Source organism: Miniopterus natalensis, chromosome 6, assembly GCF_054644295.1.
Source record: "Miniopterus natalensis isolate mMinNat1 chromosome 6, mMinNat1.hap1, whole genome shotgun sequence".
NCBI lineage: Eukaryota > Metazoa > Chordata > Mammalia > Chiroptera > Miniopteridae > Miniopterus > Miniopterus natalensis.
The window spans coordinates 10,459,976-10,483,908 of NC_142086.1; the positions used below are offsets into that span (position 1 = coordinate 10,459,976).

At 46.2% G+C, this 23,933-nt stretch overlaps 1 protein-coding gene across 1 annotated transcript in view; it reads right to left on the reverse strand.

Moving 5' to 3' along the window:
- The window catches only part of CLRN1 (clarin 1), a 37,119-nt gene extending 15,043 nt beyond the window's left edge, over nt 1-22,076 (reverse strand). Inside the window, exon 1 of the mRNA XM_016216698.2 lies at nt 21,824-22,076. Coding sequence (XP_016072184.2) covers nt 21,824-22,076 — 253 coding nt within the window. The remainder of the gene's footprint in view (nt 1-21,823) is intronic.
- Between the last annotated feature and the right edge of the window lie 1,857 nt (nt 22,077-23,933).

Genomic DNA, 23,933 nt, shown 5'->3' on the forward strand with positions numbered 1-23,933 from the left:
CTGCTATTTAACTATAAAGGTAGGAGAGACTCAGTCAAGAACTGTCCAGCTGAACTTAAACTTTTGTCTGAAGCCCCTGGGCTTTAAGGGAGTTATTGTGCAGTGATAACAATAAGACACTTTCCGATGGCGACAACGCTATGGAGAAATAAAACAGGGTAAAGGGACTGGCAGTGACTGGGTGAGTGATTGGGTGTCAGGAATGGAACACCTGAACTGACAGCTGAATGTTGAAAGGAAGTGGCTGTAGTGATCTGGGGAAGAGCACGCCAGGGAGAGGAGCACAGCCGGGGCAGGAGGGAGCAGTGAGCCTGGTGAACATCTGGGGAAGAGCACGCCAGGGAGAGGAGCACAGCCGGGGCAGGAGGGAGCAGTGAGCCTGGTGAACATCTGGGGAAGAGCACTCCAGGGAGAGGAGCACAGCCGGGGCAGGAGGGAGCAGTGAGCCTGGTGAACATCTGGGGACGAGCACTCCAGGGAGAGGAGCACAGCCGGGGCAGGAGGGAGCAGTGAGCCTGGTGAACATCTGGGGACGAGCACTCCAGGGAGAGGAGCACAGCCGGGGCAGGAGGGAGCAGTGAGCCTGGTGAACATCTGGGGAAGAGCACGCCAGGGAGAGGAGCACAGCCGGGGCAGGAGGGAGCAGTGAGCCTGGTGAACAGGGGAGATGGAAGAGAGATCACTTTGCTGAGCTCAGATTGCTGCCCCTGCTAGGTCCTGGTCTATTGAACATGGGAAGGAGTCTTCTTTTAATTCTAAATTCATTTGGAAGCCACTGGAGGGTTTTAAGTAGGGGAGTGACACAGTCTCAATGATGTAAAAATATTGCTCTGGCCGCTGAGTCGTGAGTGTAAGGGGAGGGGAGACCCTGGGTGGCCCCATACAGTGGCCAGAGACGGGGCCTGGCCCAATGGAGTGGGAGTAGAGGTGGTGAGAGGTGGTCAGATTTGGGATATATTTTGGAGATAGAAGACAGGACTTGAAGAAAGAGTGGAATTATGGGTAACTCCTGGATTTTCGGCCCGAGCAACTGAACAAATGGCGATGCTATTAACCGAGATAGAAATAGAAGGAGCAGGTTTGGGGTGGGAGTGAGAAGGGAGGCAAGGGCTCTGTTTTAAGTCTGGGTCATGTTTAAGACCAAGTGGAGGTGTCGAACAGGATCCATGTGTCTGGGGGTGCAGGGAGGGGGCAGGGGTATGTGACAGGTGGAGCTGGGGTATAAAATGCAAGGAGACGGTCTCTCTCCGGGCCAGCCCTGCGCTTGCGGAGCCTGAGAGTGAAGGCCTCCCTAACTTTTATGTCCTAGCTGCCTCAGTGGCCTCACCCTAGCCCTGGCCCTGGCCCTGGCCCTGGCCCTGGCGGAAAGCCATGGACAGGTTATCTAGGGAGAAGCTGTAGTTAGAGGAAAGAGAGGCTGGGAAGGCGCCCTGGGGCTCCCCCGTGTTTTCCCACGCAGGAGGGAGAAGGTGGCTGAGGCGATGAGAAAGGGAGCTTGCGAGTTGGGAGCAAACCCGGCAGCGGGACAGTGGGGAGGCCCAGGGGAGGCAGTGTTCCTGGAGAGAGGAGGGGTCAGCGGTGCAGACGCAGGGCCCAGGCCTCAGCGCCCCACCCTGGGCCAGGCCGTGGTCAGAAAGGGGCCAGGTGAGGGGTGCGCGGGTTCAGAACAAACCCTCACCGCCGGGGGTAACTGCCTGCCTCGGTCCACGTGCAAAGTGAGCCTCGCCTCGTGGGGGAGAGGGGTGCCCGCTTCACGAATGCCCACAGGGCGTTTGCAGCTGACAGTGTTCACGCGGGTCGCACTCAGGAGTTGGGGCAGGTCATCTGACTGCCGAGGTTTAGTTGCACTATATTTCTTTTATTTTCTCACAATAAGAGAAATAAATGTACATTACAAGCCTAGGAGATACCACTTTTCACAAATCATATTAACGAAGATCGAGGCTTTCCGCAATGTTCCGGGGAGCTGGGTGTAGGGAAATGGGGACCTTGTGCATTTTCTTAGGAGTGTAAATGTTACGCTTCCTTGGAGGCAGTTGGGCACTGACATGCACATGTTCCTGAGCTGAACAATTTTATTTCCAGGAGTGTACCTTATGGATGTTTTGCACACTAATCCTATAAAATATAGCAAGTATATTCATTGCAGTGTTTTGCTTTTTTGTAAAACAAAGGATTAGAAATAACTTATATATCTATCAGTATGGCATCCATACAACAGAATATAAGTCAGTGATTACAAACAGTGAAGCGAATCTATGAGAACAGGTATGGAATTATCACCAAATGTGTAAAATGAAAAAACAAACCAAACAAGTGAAGAGAAATGTGCATCATTGTATCACTTAAGGGTAAGCCAAAGGGGAATGTATATAGTAATGAGTAATTACTTAAGTACTTTAGTTACCTGATTGAATTCTCTTAACAAACCCTTAAGACTATTATTAGTCCCACCTCCCAGAGGAAACACTGTGGCTCAGAGGCCATATAACATGCCCAAGATTTATACTTAGTAAAACGAAACGTCTTCAAAGAACAATAGACTTAGTAAGTGGCAGAACAGAGATCTGAACTCATGTCTTTGCTCTTAACCACCTCAGGGACAGGCATGCTCATGTAGGCAGAGACTATTTCTAGAAGGTTATGTGTGGAACTGGTAACCTTGCTTCTGGGGAGGGAAACTGAGGGATATTTCATTATGTACCTTTTAGCACTATTTGGAAAAACATTTTTCACTGCCCTGCAAGAATTTATGTACGTAATATATACATAAATATTTTTTTAAAAATAATTCAAAGACTCAATGAAGACATAAAATGTTCTGGTGCCTGTTCTAAATTAAAAGAATCTTAAGAGACATATTAACCAAATGCAGTGTATGGATATGGTTTGTGACTTGACTGAACCATTTCTAAAGTACATTTTTGAGATAACCAGGGAAAATTGAACATAGACTGAATATTAGATGATATTACATAACTGTTACTGATTTTGTTGCTTATATTAATGGTATTGTGGTTCTGTTTTTTTAAGTCTTTATCAATTAAAAATGATATGGATGAATGGAGAGAGAGGGGAGAGAGAATGGGGCAAGCCCTCAGCTCTGTTAGGAAGATACGGTAGTGCAGTGTGAGTGTCCAGCTCACAGGTGCTGAGCTCCTGCTGTCGGGGACCACAGGGGTCCACTCTGCCTGTGTTCTGGGGGTGCAGAGGAAACTGACTAGTCTTGTGCTACAATTGCCTGTCCTTTGGAGCTCCCAACTGTTGAGACAGCTCCATCAATCCAAACTGCTGATCTTGCACTCAATCAACTGTTGACTTGGTTTTCACTAGTAGTTACCAAAAACCTGCTTCCTCCTATCTCCCCCCCTCCATGAAGAGAAGTCACCTTCTTCATCTCCGATAGGGTAGCTAGGCGAAGCCTGTCTGCAAATCAAGGGTTGTTACTACATTGAATCAAATGCAGACAGAAGTTGCACTGATTTGACTCCTGGAAAGAAAAGCCAGAAGCTAAAATAAATTATGTGCAGCATTTTAATTCTTATGAAGTCTCTTAAAATTCCCACGGTGGTGAGAAAGTCGCCCAGCAGGTTTAAGTCCTCCCTGTGCACTATACCTATGTTTTATCAGGTTTCTGGCTTTGATGAAAATTCCCCGAGTCTGCAGTGACCATCTAGAACTCTGCTGACAGCCCCCCCATTTCCCAGCCAGCACTAATGTGACTTCTCCTTGGCTGAAGCTGAGAGCAAATCATTTGATAAATATCAGGAGGTGTCCCTTTAATGGCTTTGGAGAGTGTGTGTCCAGGAGGTAGACTTATTTGGCCTTCCATTCTTTTAGGTTTAGAATTACAACACAGAAAAAGGATTTGAGCATTTTGATCTGTGGAGGGGCCAGCAAGTCCAGAAATTCTCCAGAAATTACTTGGTTAGTTGTGACAAGTGCAATGCAGTTATTTCTTAAAACGGGTGGCTGATGTTCACATTAGCAGTGCAGGACTGGGCTGCGTGTTCAGAATTACTCTCTTTCATTCTGTATCCCTGGTTTCCTCGGACTCCTCTTCCTGAAACCACCCCAAGCCCCTAATCACCCTTCTTTCCTCTCCATTATTTCATCACCAAACTTCTGCAAAGAGCACAAGTAGCAATAATAATAAGAAAAATAACATTGGCATTTCCTATGTTCCAGGCCCTTTATATATAGTACATAAGTCTACACATTACATTCTTACAACAATATAAAGAAGATACTATTTTATCTTCAGTGTATAGATTTTTGAAAACTAAGACACACAGACGTTAAGTAGCTTGCCTGAAGTCACACAGTATCATTGATACCTTTGCTTTTATTTTTTCCCACTTCTAAGATTCAAGTAAAATTAATATACTAAAAAATCCTCCCTTTCTGGTGTATAGTTCTGTGAATTCTGACAAACTCATAGAGTTGTGTAACTGCCACCACAAAGAAGATACAGCACCATTCCACTTTTCCAAAAACTTCCCATTTCCTGTTGGCAGCCCGCCCGCCCCCACCCCAAGTGCTTTCCAAAGTGGCTGAACCAGTTCACCTTCCCACCAGCCATGGGAGAGGCCCAGTTGTCCCTCATTCTTGCTGGCTCCTGGCAGGTTTTCAAAAATTGTAGCCATTTAATAGACCTGTAGTTTTCCACATTGTAATTTTATTTGCATTTGCCAAATGGTTAATGCCATTGAGCATCTTTTTTGTGAGTTTCTTTGTCTTCCATATATCTTTTTGGGTGAAGTGTCTGTTCATATCTTTTGTGCATTTTCATTGGATATATTACTATTATTATGAGTTTTGAGAATTCTTTATGCACACTCGGCCCTTTATCAGATAAGGAACTCACAAATATTTTCTCCAAGTCTGTGGCTTATCTTTTCATTCTCTTATCAGTGTCTTTTGAAGAACAATTCTTATTTTTATGAATTCCAATTTATCAAGTTTTTCTTTCATGTATCATGTTTCACATATCAAATATAAGAAATCTTTGCCTAATGCAAGGCCACAAATATTCTCTCCTATGTATTTTTCTTGACTTTTTTTTTAATTTTAGGTTTACATTTAAGTCTACAATCCATTTGATTAATTATTTTGAATTTTTTCAGTACTTAGAAAGCTGAACTTAACATAAGACCCCATAATGCCTTTTCTAGATATTTCCTAAAAAAATAAAAAACACATGTCTACACAAAACTCTGTGCAGATGTTTAAAGTGGCTTTATTCATACTCACTAAACACTGGAAACAACCCAAATAGTCATCAACTGGTGAAAAGCTAGTAAGCTGTGGCCATCCATAGGATAAAATGCCACGCAGTAATAAGGAGGAACAGGCTATAAGTGACTCAGAAACATGGATGGCTTGGAACTGCCTTACGCTAAGTGAAAGAAACTCAAAAGGCCTGCATGTTGTATGATTCTTTATATGTGACATTCTGGAAAAACCAAAATGATAAGGACAGAAGCAGATCAGTGGTTGCCCAGGGTTGGGGGTGGGGGAGGAGACTGACCACAGAGGGGTACAGATGCCTCTATGCATTAGTCAAAACTCATAGGCCTGTACACCTAAAAGGGGTAAATTTTACTGTATGTAAATTAAACCTCCGTAAACCTGACTGCAGACCAGAGAAAGTAGGAAGAACACGGTCTGGAATGAGTAGAGTCTCGCAGATTTGAGCGAGAGCTTCAGCAGAGGTGACCATTGGGCATGGAGGAAGGGAGAGCTGAGGAAAAGAAATGAGCTCAGGGCAGAGTCAGACACCCCAGGGCCTGGTCCCCTGTGGGAACTGCCGCAGGTTGATGGGTCTCTTTTCTTCCCCGTAAAATGCGAGTGTTCAGGAGACAGCCTGGGAAAGGGCCACGCATTTGAAATCCGAGGAGGTTCGCATTATACTTCTTTCCAAGAACACCCTAAACCTTGATTTGAAACCTTACCTGAAAAATAAGACTAATTCTGCCTTTCTCTGAGATCTGAGAGGATTCAGTGACGTCAGCATAGGAAGCACCTAGCACGCAGTAGGTGCCCAGCAGAGGTTCACTGTGGCGTGGCCCCCCTAAGGCCCGCTCCGCCGCTGCCCAGGATCGCACGCCCCCAGGGACGCTGCTGAGGGATGCTCTCCTCTCCCCCTCTTACTGGACCCGCCCCACACACATGCTGTCACTTTCTCATCTTACACACACATCTCACTTAAGTCCTCCTGCAGCTACTGCTCTTGAACCCACTGCATGTGACATTTCTCAGGCAACAGCGGGCTCCCGGCTGCCCGACGCAAAGGTCCGTCCTTCATCCTCGTGGTGACTGGCCTGCGGCTCACTCCTTCCTCCCAGGAACGCTTTCCTGCCCTGGTGCCAGACACTGCCCTCTCCCGGTTCTGTTGCCGCCCCACCAGCTGCTGTCCTGCTCCGCCTGTTGGTTCGCCCTCCCCGGGTCACCCCGGGGCTGACTCAGTCCTCACGTGCCTTTCCTTCTGCCCCTCCGCTCGCTCGGTGCTTTAGCCAGTGTCACGGCTTTCCCTATACCCAATGGGCAGTTCCAGCCCAGACTTCCCCCGGAAGCCACACCTGCCTGTCTTCCAGTTACCTATTGAACATCTTTTATCATTATTATTATTATTATTTTAATCCTTACCTGAGGATATGTTTTATTGATTTTAGACAGAGAGAGAGGAAGGGAGGGAGAGAGAGAGATACATTGATTGGTTGCCTCCTGTATGTGCCCCATGCCCCAACTGGGGATCAAACCCACAACCTAGGTGCCCCGACTGAGAATTGAACCCGCAACATTTTTTGGTGCACAGGGCAATGCTCCAACCATCTGAGCCACCCGGCCATGGCCCTGTTGAACACCTTGACTGGGGTATTGAATTGGCATCTCAGTGTGCCCCACACTGAACCCATAGTCCTGCTTTCCTCCACTCGTGTCCTTTCGCTTTCTCCATGCCAGCTGCTGGCGGCTCCGTTCTTCCCTACCATCATCCTGGGCTCCCCTCTTACTCTCACATTTCATGTGCAACACATCGGGGCAACCTGTTGGCACTACCTTCAGAATGTGGTCACTTCTCACCACCTTCACTGTTCCACCCTGGTCTGAGCCGCCATCAGGTCTCACTTGGGTGCCTGCAAGGGGTCCCTAAGAGAGCTCCCTGATTCCACCCCTCCTTCCTACCCAGCAGCCAGAGGCATCTTTTAGAAGTGAACTGGTTTCTATCAATCCCCTGCTCAGACCCTCCCAGTGGCCTCGTCACAGTGGCCTACCAGGCTATGCATGATTGGGCTCCTTGCCGGACCCTGACTTCCTCTGCCACCCGTTTCCTTGCTTAGCATGCTCCAGTCACTGTGTCTTACTGTGCTTAAGACATGCCAGGAACACTCCCGCCTCGGGGTCTCTGCTCTGCTTGTTCCCTCTGCCTGGATATTACCCTGGGTGTCCTCCGGGCTTGCTCTGTCACCTCCGTGTCTTTACTTAAAAGCCACTTTCTCAGGGAAACCCTCTTTAACCACCTTACCTAAATTTGCAATGCCCTGTCCAGCCACCTCCCCTCTCCCAAGCCCCCTTCCTTGCTTTCATTTCTCTACACAGCCATTATTACCATTGATGAAACCTGTATTTTTATTAGGAGTATAAATAAGCGTGTTCTCGGTTCCCCCGGGGTATGAGGGCAGGTGCATTGCCCCGTCTTCCTCACTGCTGTGCACCTAGTACCTGGCATGCCTGGCACAGTGAGATCAGTGTTTCTCAACTTTTTTTTATTGTTGCTCCCCACACAAGAGTCTTTTTAGACATTTCTCCTAATTACTCTCCACCCATGAAATTTTTACCCCCAAAATATATTGTATATTGATTTCTGTATTGTAGTTATACCTGTGTTTTAAGTACATATACACTTTTTGTGTGTGTGAATCCTCACCTGAGGATATTTTTTCCATTGCTTTTCAGAGACAATGGAAGGAAGGGAAGTGGGGGGAGAGAGAGAGAGAAACATAGACTGGTTGCCTCCCACATGGGCCCTGACATGGGGGTGGAGAGAAAACCAGCAACCCGGGTACGTGCCCTTGACCGGGAATTGAACCTGCGACCCTTCGGTGCGTGGGCTGATGCTCTAACCCCTGAGCCACACAGGCCAGCGCCATACATACTTTTTTGTTGTTGTGAATCCTCACCTGAGGGTAGTTTTTTCAATGATTTTTAGAGAGAGCAGAAGGGGGAGAGGGAGAGAGAGAGAGAGAAACATCTCACATGGGTTGGTCACCTACCGCTCGCAGGGCAATATATACACTTTAAAAAAGCGTTTTTTCCTCCAAGAACCAATTTCCACCCCCATAGGGGATACTTGCTGCCGTTTGGAAGCGCGGTGTAGCTGTTGGCACTCATGCGGGGCGGATGCCCTCTGCCTGGAGTGGGTGCGGGAGTGGAGCCGGAGCTGGCTAGCAGGCCTCGGGTCCCTGTGGAAGCCACTGGTTCCACTGAAGCGAGTTGGCCCCACATCGGGAGGAGGGAGGAGGGGAGCACACGGTCCTGCTGGCGACAGTGCCACAGGCGAAGCAGGCGGGTGTTGGCAGTGTGGGCGCGGTGGGGAGTTCTGGTTAAGAACCAGCATTTGCCCATCGAGGCAGGCAGTCGCCGTTGGCCTCGATGTAAGCTCTTTCTGGGCTGGTGGTAACAGAGGCTGGAGTGAAAGAATTTTCAGAGAGAATCTGGGGCTATGGAGATCAAATAAAGTAGCCGCCAGAGGGAGTGGTAGAACCCAGTACGGCTTGGTTTTGGTTTTGGGGTTTTTTAGCAGTTGAAAGACCTCTGGCAACTGGAATAGAATTTCAAATCTCTTTATTAAAAGAAAAACTTTAATCCAACATAGTTGGGTGATTGTCAACATGTTACATGGAAACTGACTACTGTTTAATAATAGGTTTGAAGTTTGGGATTCGGGAAAAGAATTCCTCTCAAACCTGAACATGACAAAGCTCTTTCGTTAGCAGGGCCGGCGGACTGGGGGAAGATGGATTTGCTTCTCACCTTGGTTCTGTTAGTTTGTGCAAATGTCAGACTGTTTACGGAGAAGCTTTTCCTTTTAATGAACAACATTATAACAATGAAATGAAAATTAAGATAAAAAACTTCACCCACAATCCTACCAACATAAAAGCAAGATTTTCCTTTATTTTTGTTCCTTTCAAATCTCTTCCCATCTTAATATTTATTTCCTGTATTACTATAATCAAAATACAGTTTTGAGGTCACATTCGGTTCTTTTTACTCAGAATATAAGCATTTTCCGTGTTATAAATATTGTCTTCGAAACTATCATTTTGCTAACAACAGGAACTTTCCATCAAACTGGTGTAAGACAAACTCATGTCTTCTGTAGTTTCAGTATCATAGCTTATTAATGCTCCATGAACATCGTCAAGAACGTGTCTTTCTCATTATTATTATTATGGGGTGGATGATGAATGGGAATAACCTTTTCGGAGGAATTCCCAGCAGGGAATTACTTGGGTCAGAGTGCTATATATATATATATATATATATATATATATATATATATATACACACACACATTCATATATATATATATATAATATATATGTGTGTGTGTATGTGTGTATATACACACACACATATACACACACACACATACACTTAAAGAACATCGGTTATATTTTGTAATATGCATATTAAACTCCACTGTTTCAATTCAACCCTGGTTCAAATCTCAGTTCCTTCTCCGTGAAGTCTGGAAAGCAGAGATTTCTGATATCTAGTCAGAGACAGAGCTAGAAGAAACTAATCATTAGCTTCACTCTCCTGATAGCAGAAGGTGCCCGGGTCACAGGCAGGCCCGGGGAAAGGAAATTTGCGTTGCCTTAGTTGCTCAGTGTGCAGAGAAAGCTGTCATGCTCTCATGACTATAGTCTGCTATTGTGAAACTCAGCTACATAAGTTAATGACTTGGGGTGAAAACGCATTTCCCAGGATGCTCCCTGTAGAAAATGTACCCTTCTGCAGTCATTTGCTGGGGACTTTATTCTTCGGGCTGGGTCCCCTGCCTCTGTACCCCCACTCTCCTGTCAAAGCTGACTCCTCAAGCCTCTGATCTGTGGTCACTCCCATTCTGCAAAGCCTTTTCCAGTCTTTCCCTCTTCTGTCCCTTGTCAGATATTCCAAACTTCCCCACTCTTAAGCACTTATGACATCCCCACTTACATTCCCCTTAGTCTTAAGTGCCTGGCTTACAAAAGGCTTACAAATCTCTAGTGAACTGAACTCTTCCATTTCACAGAACAAACACAGGCCATCAGGGCAATTCTCTCAACTTTTCAGTGCCCACTGCCGTCTGCCCACACCTTCTCTTTGGTCCATGTCCAACCTTTCCTCTGTTCTTAGTGAAATTTGTTTTTCTCTTGTCTAAGGTGTGGCCTTCTCCCTGTACTCTCAGACCCACCATTTTCCACCTTTGCAGGGTGCTTTCTAGACCTATTACCTACCTCTCCTATCCATCTTCAGCCTTTTCCTCCACTGCTCCATCCCCTCAGCATAGACACACACACACACACACAGAGCCTGCCTTAGCGTTCATCTAGCTACCGCCTGACCTTGGTCTTTCTCTGGGTCCTCACCTCCCATTCCCTCCTCAGCTGCTACAAGCACCTGCCTTCCCCACCACTCCATCCAGACTGCTTTAGCAAAGGTCCCCTGTGACCTTCTGGTGTAAAACTTCAAAGGACTATTTCCACTGACATCTCTGGTGCGTAGGACCATTGGCTGTCCCTCCCTTGTTGAAGGTGCCTCCTCCTGTGGTTCCCCCAGCTGTTCTCTTCCAGCTCACGGACCCTCCCTCTCAGTCTCCTTTGCAAGTCCCCCCTCCTCTACCTGTACATGTTGGCGTTTCCTAGAACATATCTATGTCTATCTTCTCATTCGATTCCCTTCCTTGGGAAACCTCAACCTCAGTTACAGCTCCACCAACCCCCTCTAACCTGCAGATTCCCAATCCTCTAGCTCCACCCCAGGGCCCTCTCATGCCCTCCACGTCTGCATCACTGATGGACGTCTCTTGTCACTGGCCCATAACTGGTACCTTGTTAAACATGACCACAAATAATTTCATCTTCCCTTTAAACTTTGTCCTTTTGTATTTCCTGTCTTTGGGAATTATGACAACTATCTGTCTAGCAGAAATCTGGAATTTACCCTGTCACCAAGTTCTGATGATTTTTGCTTCTGACTATTTTGGAAATATTTCGCCTCCTTTCCACCCCTCTGACAGTGCTTTGGTTTGGGCCCTCAAACATTGGCGGAGCCTGCCAGCTGGCCTCCCAACTCTCTTTGGGTCTTCTTGCAATCCATCTTCTGTCCTCTCACATAGCGCTTAACATCCTCACATGGCTTCCCATTGCCTACGAGGTGAAATTAACTGCTTCAGTACAGCCAGCAGAGTCCTCTCATTCTGGTCACTGCCTTCACCTCCAGCCTCACTCCTCCTCTCACACGGACTCTGTCCCCTGGACACAGAAGACTCTTCATACCTCTGTTCCTGCTCTTCCTTTGCTCGGAATGGTTTCTCAATGCCATCTAGTGAGATCAGTGATGTTTCTCTGATTTCTCTGTGCTAACTCTTCTTCTTGGAGCTTTTTGAACAAACACGGTCATTGTGATAGTAATTAGTGCTATTCAACCATCTGTAGTTCTGGCTCTTTCCCATCCTCGGCTCATAGTAGGATTGCGCATCTTGGCCCCTCTGAAGTTAGGTGTGGCCATGTAACATGACTTGGCCAACAAAATGTGAGTGGAAATGGCATGTGACTGTTCTGGGTCAGAGAATCTAATTGCTAGTGTGAAAGTCTCTACAACTCTTTCCCTCGGTTACAGCATTCCGGATGGTGGCTGCATACTGGACTGGACCTACAGCTGCTCTCTGAAGAATATGTACCATGAGCAAAAGGTAAATCTTTGTTGATTTAAATCTGTGACATTTGGAATTGTTACTAAAACATAACCTAACCCATCTGGCAGGTGAACATGTACAGCTCTTATGAGTGGTCAGGTATTTAAAAATTCTTTGCCCAAGTCTGAGTTGTTTGTGAAGCAGTACCCTCCAGCATTCCCTTCATCTCCGTCTACAAAGATGCTCAGGCACATAATAGGCACCCAGTGATGCTTTTCTGTTGTTGGGGGAGTGAAGGCACATATACACTCTAACTTACAAAGAATTTGTGTCTTACATGCAAAGTTGTGATGTTTCAATAGGCCATTGGAGGGTAATAAGAATAAGATAGAAAACTCTTTGTTTTTGCTAATTGCTAACTATGCTCCTTTATTGCTTGCCATTAATCCATTTTTATTTGATATCTCTAAATGTATGGCTTTCATTTCAGTTGCCCTAAAATTTATTTTATTTCTATCTGCTGAGTTCTTCTGTTATAGTTTATCTGAACTGTATCCTTTTATATATTACTGATTCGAGTCTAACAGTCATATCTTTTATCTTACAATTCTTAAAACAGGGATTAGTAAATCAATCACAACCTATCATTAATCAAGAGCATGAGGTGGTTGGAATATCATCCACCACCAAAGCAAGAAGATTGTGGAGGAGTTGGTGGGAAGGAGACAAGTAGCTAGGCATTAACTGAAAGGCAACATGGCAGGTTGAGAAAGAGTAACTTTTGGAGTTAGAAGAATTTGGGACTAATGTGGCTTTGTCATTTACTGCTCCTGTGGGCCTCTGCATGCCTCGGATGCCTTATGTGTAACTGTGGGTAGTAATAGAAATAAACCCTAGGACTTCTGAGTTCTTGATCTGCCTTTCCCTCAGCCCATCAGCCACAGCCAGTCATAATGAAAATCTAGTAAAAGACATTCCCTGCCAGCCACTCAATGCATTCATCCCCTTGAACTCTCCGTCATCTCAAGTGAGATAATTTATGTAGAAGCTCCTTGTAAATTTTGAGGAGTTGCCTAAATATTTTTTAACATCATGTGAGTTGTATTCAGGAGAGTTGCTTTCCCACTGAGAGGAGTGGGAGATACAAGACCGCAGTGCGGGGAGAGCGTCTGCATCCGCAAACCTGGGGTCAGTCACATGTGTGGGCGGGAGCTATTTGGCCCCAGGTGGTCAGAGCACTTATCTGTGCATCGAGACCGAGATCCCCCCATAGGAGTCCTCAGAATACATGAAATTCAGGAGAACATTTTCTCTGGTAGCCAGAATTTTACCCTTTTTTTCCTGACCAGGTGGATGACTATTGCTGTAATGATCCAGGAACTTTGGATTTATAGTTAATTACTAATTTGATACCTGCCATGCACTTTCCTCAGCCTCTGATATGTTGTTCCCATTCTCGTTTCTATTTTCTTTGTGCAATTTCTTGGAATTCTCTGCCATGTTTGTCTCAGCCGATATTTGGGCCAATGGCACACGTCTGGAGGGGAGCCCCGATAGTATCTTTGGAAGGAGCAGAGCCCTTCCACAGGCAATAGGCAGGTGGAAGTCAAAGCATTAGCTTTATTTCTGATACAGCAGCTGGAGAACATGGTTTACCTCATCCACCAGGTTCTGAGGCACTAGGCAGCCTCGCCTGTCCGGTAGGAGGCCCCCATCCAGGGCAGAGCTGGCGCCTTCGCGCCATCCAGGTGGGGAGAGGGCTCCTGTCACTGGTGGGCAGATGTGGAAAGAGGGGACGTCTTGGGGCTGAGAGCCAAGCACGCTCAGTTTCTTGCTGCAAACTCACCAGCAGATCACTCATTCCCTCCGAGGCCAGGCGGGTGTAGATAAAGTGCAAGGCCCTTCCCCGCACAGCTAAGGGAATGAAGCCAAGGGTCCCAGCCTGAGTTTAACCAGCAGAGCTCCCAACTCTGTGGAAATAGTGCTAAATACCGCTCTCCCCCTCCTGCTGCTGTACCCCCCAACCCCTAACAGCGAGGCCTCCTGACTCGGGCTCACCTGACTGCACCTGTCTTGGCCACCGTCCGCCTCGGCGGCTCTCGCCCTTGGCCGCACACTAGGGTCGCGGGGAGCTCCCAGCCTTTGCGGGGCTGGGGCCCAGCCTCCAGGGGCCTGTGCAGCTGGTCGGGCGGGAGCCTCGGCAGCTCCGGCTCCGAAGCCTCCCTGGGTGGCCGGAGGGCGCAGCAGGGTCGCGGACCCCCCATCTAAGGGCTAGGCCTCCTCAACCCCTTCGCCCTCATCTGGCCAGATGTGAAAGGCAGGCAGTGCCATCTGGGAAGCCCCCGGGATGAAGGCAGCCCCTGGTGACGGTGCCAGCGACGGAGCGGCAGCTTCCTCCGGGTGAAAGCCGGGTGGCAGCTCTCGAGGCCCCGCTTTCCTTCTCAGCCTGTCCGGCGGTGAGAGCCGTGTGAAAAAGAAGCAGTATTTGGCCCCGTGGTGCTCGGCTATTCTTTTCTTGAAAGGAAGTAAGAAGGGAGATTTCTTTCTTCTTACAGAAATGCTCTTGATCTGCCTTCCCCTCAGCCGCTCTGCAGGAGTCATTATGAAAACCCAGGGACAGACCCTGCCGTCGCTCAGTGCCTTCCTCTCCTTTAATGTCACCATCATCTCGCACCCAGGTGTGGAGCCAGGCTTCTGATGGCCGCACACTCAGGAGGAATGAAACCATGACCCCAGCACTTAAAAGGGGGCGACCTGATGGCGTGTCAGAACCGCTTAAAATACACTTTTCTCAGTGCTCGCAGGCGTTCCTCAGGACCCGACTCAGGCCTGTTTGGGGTGGCCGTCAGTGAGCCTCAATCACCCGTGGTGGCGCAGGGACCACAGCTGCCTTGGAACATATGTGCCTCTGATAGCAGAACCCATTTAGCTGCTCCTACTCCACGGGGTATGATTATGTCGGGGAAATAACTCCGAGACGGCTTTGCCAGAGTTCTAACACGCTGGGAGGGAGTGAAGGATGGATCCCGCGTAAACTCGCCCGGCGCGCTGTTGCTCAGGCCTGTCCCACCAGCAATAAAGCGCGTCGGACCCGGCCAGCCCGGGCGTGTAGCTGCACGGCTAGGTGCGGGGCAAATCTGTCATTGTTTGATGCAAATGAGTTTTGTTTTTAAAAATATGTTTTTAATTTTATAAAACTCCTGATATATTTGAGAGAGAAAAATGAACTTTTCTTTAATTTAAAAAAAAAAAGAGATTGTAATTTATGCTCTAATTCTCCACTGGCTTTTAATGAGTGTTTTGGGAAATTTTGAAAGTGAATAAAATGCTATGTGTCTCCTTTTCTTTTTGTCCCTGCCTGCGTTTTAAAACTGTTCTTGCCACCCTACCATTTGGCGATGGCTATGGTGAAACCATTGTAGTCACAGGGACTAGCTTCGAAGATCGTACCATGAAGATTCCCTCAGTCAGCTCACCACATATGCGAACAGATACCTCTGCCTTCAGCATAAATGCCAGCCGCATGGTAATATGTTTACAAAGCCCAAGGATTAGCAGTAAGCGTGTGACCTGCTCAACCCAGATTACATAGGCTTGGCCTGGCTGTTTCACCTTCCAAAGAAAAGTCAAAGATGGGGCCTAGACAGCAGGGCCACTGGAACGTGAACAAAAGAGCCAATGAATGAACTAAGTCTTGAGGCCAAGTGCCATGACGCGGATATATGAGAACTAGCTCTTGTGAAGTCCCAGCATCATTTTTTAAATAGGTGGCGACACTGAAGGCTATTTTTACATTTTCCTTCCTCTCTTTGTGTCCCTTTTGCGTATTGGAAAGAGGCTGAATGTGGCAGAGGAATCAACACGGTGTATCACATGCATCTGAATTTCTGTCCCAGATCTGCTCCCACTAGCCGTGACTTCAGGAAACTTGTGACCCCTCTGAGTTTCCAGTTTTTGTATTTGTTTAAGAGGAAGAGTGTCATAACACCTCCATGTAAGGGTTGGAGGTGATATATGCAAGATGCGTGGCACTCCTGAGGGACCCAACAAAGGGCAGCTGAAATAAGGATTCTTTTTTCTGAGTTGCCTGAAAGTCCGTGGGGAAGAAGAGTCACCCTCAGAGATCAGAGGAGAAAGCAGAGCAGCAAACTCTGAGGACAATTTTGGAGTTGTCCTCCAACACGTGAAGTTCGCACAGCAGGCCTACGTTCCAGAAGGCCCACTCAGGACCTGCCACGCGTTCCGGAAGCAGCTCCGTCCGCCTCCACTTCCTCTCCCAGGTGAGCGCAGGATAAGCTCAGGTCTCCGACTTTACAGCTCTCAGGGCGAAGGGTGAATTCAACCATTTACATTTAGGATGATTGTTGACACACAAGGACATACTACTACCATCTTTTCATTTGCCTTCTGGATGTTTTGAAGTGGGAGATAAATTAAAAGGAAGAAAGAGGTGTGTGTGTGTGCACACGTGCACACATATATGCACACATATAATTCTCAAGGCTGATTCTGTCGAGTTTTTTCCTCGTAAGGTCATTGGAGGTGGTTTTTAGGGAGGAGGGAGAGATAAATATTCTCTCCCTGGACTAGGCAAGGAGAACCAGAAGTTTCTCTCCTTACAAGCGTTTTCTCCATATTTCCCACCACTCTGAGGATAATTGCTGCTTTAGTTCCTCCTCTGGGGAAGAACACTCTCGAAGTATTAAACATATTGGTCATTCCTAATTTCTTGCCATTATCAGTTGAACAAATCAGATTCAGGAAAGAGGAATTTTTCAGTGAGGATGCAAGAGGAGTTTCTAGAAAAAACTGGAGGAAGTCGGAGGTGAGCCTCTCACTGCCGGTGGCCTTCCTCTTTTGCTTTCTCAGCGGCACCCTCTAGGCTGCGTGTGTGGCTGCTCCTGCTCCTGGAACCACCGGCGATCTCCCTCAATCGCCAAAGCGGCTCATTCATTCTCCCTTTAACCTGCGAGTTTTTACACAGAAAGTAAAAGGCTATGACCGGGAACGAAGCGTTCGCTTGGGCAGTGAAACTCGCTTTGGCGCTGACAAGCGGCGGGTATTTCAGGACACTCAAGAACCACGGGCTTTGAGGCCCAAAGACAAAGGCGCGCAAAGCCTGCTCTCCCGATGATGGGCTGCGTCTGCTAGGAAGGCTTTACGAGGTGGGGACAGAAGGGTCGTGCATTTTTAAAGCCGGAAGGACCTTTTCTAGAGCAACCAGTTCCACATTACATGGATCATAGAGAGTTTGACCTGGAAGAGATGTTAGAAATCACCTAACATCACCTTCCACTTTTCAGATGCAAGGACTGGAAACCAATGAAGTGACGCAGTTTGCTCAAGGCCGAGTCCACAGTGCGATGCAGAGGCCGGCCTCAAGCCCAGCTGCTTACTCTCAGTAGTGCCCGTTGACCAGACATTTACTAAGCACCTGTGTGTGTGAACTGTGCTAGGTCCTGTTTGATGAAGCACCAGCACGAATATTACACAGCCCCCTCCTTCTTGGGCCCAGGATCTCCTTGCAGAGAACACACATTCTCAAACACTTATAAAACAAGTGATTTGAAATAGTGCAGTGAACATCGAGGACTGCAAAGGACAGAGGAGGAAAGAGTTATTTGGCTGAGAGGAATGGAAGGTTTTTCCGTTACACTAGTGCTTCTTAAACATTTCTCTCTTCTACTCCGCTAATCACTTTTATTTTTCCAATGGGAGGAACACAAAATCTCTATTTGCTATACTGTTTTAATGGGTGAGTGAGGCCAGACATTAGGGCCCTGAGCTAAAAGGCAGGAGGGCCCACACATTCGAGGTGAAATGATGCAAGCTGCTTCCTTTCCCCATCCCTCCCACCGGGTAGCCTTCCCGGGTGAACTCTGTGGGCTTCCATTCTGCCCCCGCCAGCCTGCTTCCACACAGGCCATGCACTAAGGAAGGGAGGGGAGACAGGCGCTGTTATCAGAAGGAAGTGCATCAAAGACCTGGCAGCTGTGAGGATGGTGACCAGGAGGTCACCTAGGGCAGGCAGGTGGGGTTAGCAGGAGACAGCAGTCACACTTGCAGGAGACCATGGAGATAGAGTGGCAGAGTGACAGAGATCCTGAATCCCAACTCTTCTATCCCCAAATATGTTTGAGAAGCCACCTGCTTGCTCACAGAAGTAATTGCAACATTCCTTGTGCAGTCTGGACCATATGCTTATTTGGTAAAGAAACTCTGCTTATCTAAAATATGAAAGCAGCTAAACCTCCACTAAGCTTTTTATAAGTTTTCAATCATGAAAATTAAAATACTTTGTTTGGCTAAAGTTGTAAGCTGTGATAAATGATTGGTTAAATTTTATTTTTCACATTTCCGAAAAAAACAAAACGGTTCCATATGTTTTACCAGCTCATTGAACTGTCTTGGCAATGAATAGATCAGTAGATCTAGGAATGATTGATATCATATGATTCCTGGGTATCATATTTTGACGATGTTCTGCAGCGTTTCAAACCATTAAAACAGAAACCTACCCACACACACTGAGCTCAGAACTGGCAGTTTTTGTCTTGATGGCATATTTAGAGTTTAAAAATCATCATTAAAATTTTGCAGGTGACATATCAGGATAAATTAAGCCCACCATTTGTGTTGACTTGAAGAGAAAACAGTTCTTCATTATAATGAATGAAATTGAGCACTGGTATGAGTGCTAGTGACCCCTAGAAAATGAACCACTGACCCATAAACAGATGACAACTGGCCAGAGTAAACGAAGCAGAAGTTTTCCCAGCATAGCCATGCATGCTGGCAGGGAAGACTCTTGTGATAATTAAAAGAGATAGTCAATAGGAACATTTAATAGGAAAAACATTGCCTAAATTTTTCTGGTCTATTCTTCATGCTCATGTTACACCATGTATCTGGGTTTTAAATTTACACTTAACATTCACATAAAAATAACACACATAAGCATGTAGAGAAACAAACAAAAATTCATGTAGAATATGGACGCCATCAATGCCCAATTTATTCAGAGTGAATCCCATCTAGATTTGCAGTCTCCAGGATGACAGCTATTAGCCACATGGAAATGGCTAGTGAGCACTTGAACTGCACCTGGTCTGAATTGAGATGTGCGGTAAGAACAACATCTACACCAGGCTTCAAAGACTTAGCACCAAAAAAAAAGTAAAATAGCTCATTACTTTTTTACACTAACAGTTAAATGGACAGTATTCTGGACATTTGGGTTACAGAAAATATGTCATTAAAATTAATTTCACTTGTTTCCTTTTACCTTTTTATTATTATTATTATGGCTACTAGAACATTTGAAATTATAGATGTGGCTTATATGGATGGCTTGCATTATGTTTCTGTTGGCCAATGCTGATCTAAATGAAAAGTTTGGTAAACCAGGTAGCGTTTAGCAGTCCAACAGAACTGAAATCTACATTCTTAGTAACTGATGACACTATGACACCGTGACGAAAACTGGCCAAAGTTACCGATACTTTGATGAGGTAACTTTTCCACTCCTTCTACACTGGAAAGTTTCCACAAGTCCAGACGTTTGCTTAATAATTCTTTAAAGGGGAAAGGAGAAAGGAAAGTTCTGGGAGATGAGTTGTGATCTAATTTTCAGTTGAACTGGAAGAAACAAAAGAATCATCCCTGCTGAGCTTTTCGGTCGCTCTGAATTTTGCCCGAAGGAAGCCGTTATTGGGCAGTCAGGGTGGGGCTCATACTCTTTTATGTGAACAGGGCTATGTTTTTCCATCAGGAAGGAAATCAGAGGGCTCTCTCCCTTCAGGGGAATGTTGACAGAGCATCCTTGACAGGTGCTGGCATTTCAAGGGGGAAGCTGTGGACCCTGAAGCTGCACTGCAAGGGGAGTGCAATCTGGGTGCGGGTGTCCTGAGGCACATCGATGTAAGTTTTGAAAACGCGGAGGGGGTGTTTATTGAAATGAGCACTATGCCTGTTGGGGGGTCCATTGGATCTATTCTACAGTTTCCCCAACTTTCTCTGATGTTCCATTGCAAACGATACTTTTCTGCTTAGGCAGGAAAAGTTATACTGTAAATACACATCACTGGGCCTCAGAAATCAATGGGTTTTAACGTGTCTGGGAGGGCATACGGAGAGGGTCGTCACCACAGAGCAAACGAGCAAATGTAAAATTATCTTCGTCGGCTGGGGGTTAATGCAGCTCTGTGAGATGGGGGGCATTGCTTAGGCCCAGCAGCTCGGCGGGCCCTCACCGACAGCAAAGGGAGGGTCTGGCTGGGTCAGCTTCACCCAGACGGGCCAGCGCAGGACCCGGCCATAAATCGCCTCTCACTGAACCACAGAGGAAGGTGGCCCGCGAGGATTAAATGAGACAAAGTGTGCACAGTGCTCAGTGTCTAGTAAGCATTCAGGAAACGTCACTGTTTTGAAACATTTCTCTGTTGAAAATGCAAAGACTCCAGGAAACTCACTGTACGCTCCCTGCTTTTGTCTAAACTCGTCTCTGAGAAGCTTTAGTCATGCTTCAAGCTGCCAGTGACTCGAAGGTAATCATCTGGCTCATCTCTTTCCTTTTTTTCAGTTTGTAATACGATTGCGAATCACATGACTTTCTGCTTTGTCTCCCCCCCCACCCCTACCCCCCTGTGAGAGCTAAGCAACTCAAACAGCCCCATTACCTCAATAAACTGAAGCCCTTCAGTGAAAAGAGTTTGTAAAATCTTGTGGATAATCATTTCTTGAAAAGCTGAAGACTAATCCTTGGGGGATCTCTGGCACCCTATGAAAATTTATATCACTTATGAACTCACCATGTGAGTTGAAGGTTGGTGTCCAATGACTGCTAAGAAGGTATAAGAAATGTTGCAGAAATATAAATAGGCCAGCACTAAAATTTAATTAGACACTGCATATGTTAATAATAAATTCAATTAATTTAGCCTTCTAACTATGCTAGTGGAAAAAAAAAAATGCCCAGACAAAATAATAATTCATTTTAAATGCCTCAGTTGGTAACCTCCCTTCCTGAAGAGTGATTTATGCACTAATTTACTGGTTGTGTCTTCATGAGATTGTTCCAAACCAGCCCTTTTGAAATAATAATTTCTGAATGTGTGTTGTGAGAGATACAACAAATGACTTCTTATTAATTTTCATTTAATGAGTTGCCTATTCACATGGTAATTTTTTAAAAGTTCTCTTCTTAAGATAAGCAGGTTATAAATATTGAGGCTAACACTTCCATTTCACAAAATTGTGACGGGAAATCTGTCTCACATTCTCTACCTGACTTGAAGGTCAGTCACTTGCAAATTTTCGATACTAAATAGGCAACTATTTTTTTCCCAGTTAGCACAGCCAAATGCTTTAAATTTCTATAGCCAAGTGATTCCAAATTGGTTTAAAAAAATATTTATGACCAGGAGAGGACCTAGCAAGGGAGACAGGGAAGTGCATAGGAAACAAAGTCGTGAAGAGGGTGGAAAGCAGCGAGGCTTGGCTACGGAGCCCACAGCATTGGCTGACCCTTTTTAAAAGAACAAAACCAAAATCGTCTCTTATAGCTTTTTTTATTTCTCTAAGTCCCTCCCTTTTAACAAGACCCCCTAATTCCTTATGTAAATGTTAGTATTCAAGAAGGATTTTAATTTCTTATCTTTTCCAAAAGTTTAACTCCAGAGCATCTCTTTAACTTATGTTGTCCTAATAAAAATAGCAAGGATACAATACTCAATAAAATGAACACAAAATAATAAACACTAGGGAGAAGGGGTTGCTCAGAGGGTCCTAGGTATTTCAAACGGCTTATACCTGTGTAAAAATCCTTCAATAGACAGGGCAAGGCCCCTAAAAATAACGTCCTGCAACACTTGGAGGAGCGTGCGAAGGCATTAGGAAAACCAACGCGGCCGCACTTACCCGAGAAGCGGAAGGGCCGCGCCCCGAGCCCGCACTGCCGCACGCCCTCGCCGTGGAAGAGCCCGTACCGCATCTCCCCCATGAACTTGTCCAGCTCCCGCCCCGACGCGTTCACTAGCAGGGCCCCCGTTTTGCAGAGGAAGGTGGCTTTGATCCACAGCGGCGTCCCCAGGGCTGTCACAACTCCGAGGGCGCACAGGAAGCTTAGCAACCCGGCCATGCAAAAAATGACTTTCTTCTGTTGGCTTGGCATCGTGAGAAGTGGCTTCTGTGAGCGTGAGGTTCAAAAGCAAGACCTTTGCAGGTGACGAGAAGCGACGGCCCCTGTGACTGCATTTATTACAGAGCCGAACGGACGGAACTCAGCTGAAAAGGCAGCTTCGTGGCGGGAGGCTCCGGCCGGGTCATACGCCAGCAGGCTGCCAGGAAAAAGGCTTCTGGATCACACTTATGTGGCGTTTCTCCATGGTCGCCTCCTCTTCTCTCTAATTTGAAATCTTTGGACTAAGAATCTGTAAAATAAAACTCTTTCAAACTGCCTTGAGTATCTCTTCTTGTGTCTCTTGGTAACAAAGGTCTAAGATAACAGATGGAGTCCTCCCTGTAACTTGATAAATGCCTCCCTTCCTTCAGCCTTTTGTCTGATTGGGTGAGTTGAAACTTTCAGAAACAGGCTTGGTTCCTATGGCAAATTTTCAGCAATTTGAGAAGTTCCTATACTGATGTGTTTTTATTTTTGTGGGGTTTTTTTTGGGGGGGGGGGCAGAAGAGGTAGAAAAGACATGGGTCTATTTATTGGTATTAACTGATTGTGGAAAATGTTAATTGTAGCAGGACAAAATATTGCACTGAATTGGGTCTGCAAGGATATGAAGTGCCTACACCAACCACCAGGGCTTGTCCTCCTATTGTCCCAAATCTATGGTTTAGAACCAGTGCAGAATTTGATTCAGGTGTTTCCTGGCAAAATATATATATATGGAGATGCAGGTGCAAATATCTAGGTTTCTAAATGCTTTCCTTTCAAACATTTGGCTGCTTCAGGACAATAGCAAGGGTATGCTATTCTGAGTCCGAGAAGTTCCAGAGTCTGTGAAGAAGACAAGGACATGGTCATGGGAAGCAGAGATTGTGGTCAGATGGAGGGCTCTAAGGATCTGCCACAGACAAGCAAGGGTCCCAGCAGAAGTAATTCTGGGAGACAAAAGACAAGGTCATGAGCAAGGTTAAGTAGCGAGTGAGTTTGGTTAAATTGTGAAGATCTGAACATTAAGATTGGGAATTCAGTGACAGCTTTGTAATTCTGCATTTCTAATAAGATTCCTCCTCGTGCACACAAATACAGGCCTGGGGGGTGCATGCCTATTGTATACCTACTGTGTGCCACATTATCCTGCTAGGCTCTGACCTACACAGAGTGCTTAACTTTTAAGACAAAAGTTTTTAACGTTTAGTATAAACTTCAAATGTCTGGCATCTTGGTAAGTATTTTACCTAAATTATTTTATTTAATTCTCACAGTTACTCTATAAAGTGATACGGAAAAGTAGATGACGATGATGATGGATGTGGGGGTGGTAAAGATAATGATATCCCCATTCTAAAGATAAGGAAACCAAAGCTCAGAGATATAAAGCAACTTGCCCAAGAGAGTAGTGGAGTTAAATGCAATTCCAGGCCTTCTAATTCGGAAGTTTATGTGCTATTCTAAGGAGCCCATGACCTTGAGGAGATGGCAAGCTCTTCAGGCTGGGTCTGGTTGAACTGGGAGTAATGAGGACCGAGTAGGCCACTGTTACGCATCTTGGGTGCCTGGAGAACAGAATCGTCTGCAAGTAGAACTTGCCCAGCTAGTTACAAGCACATTTATGCCAGCTTCTGTTCTCTTGTCCCACCGTGATCGCAGCTTAGACGTCAGTACATGAAGATTTATTTCACACCATTGGCAGCATAGAGGCGTCTCTAGGCCGTGTGTGCTCGGAGGGGAACTTAAGGTATAGTCTTGGACTTTGGGGCACAGCTCTCCTCTCTTGCCAGAGGCTGTCTAGTTCAAGATGATAGACAACCAAGTATAGAACTGATTCAAGAATCCCAAGATCCCTTCAGGGGC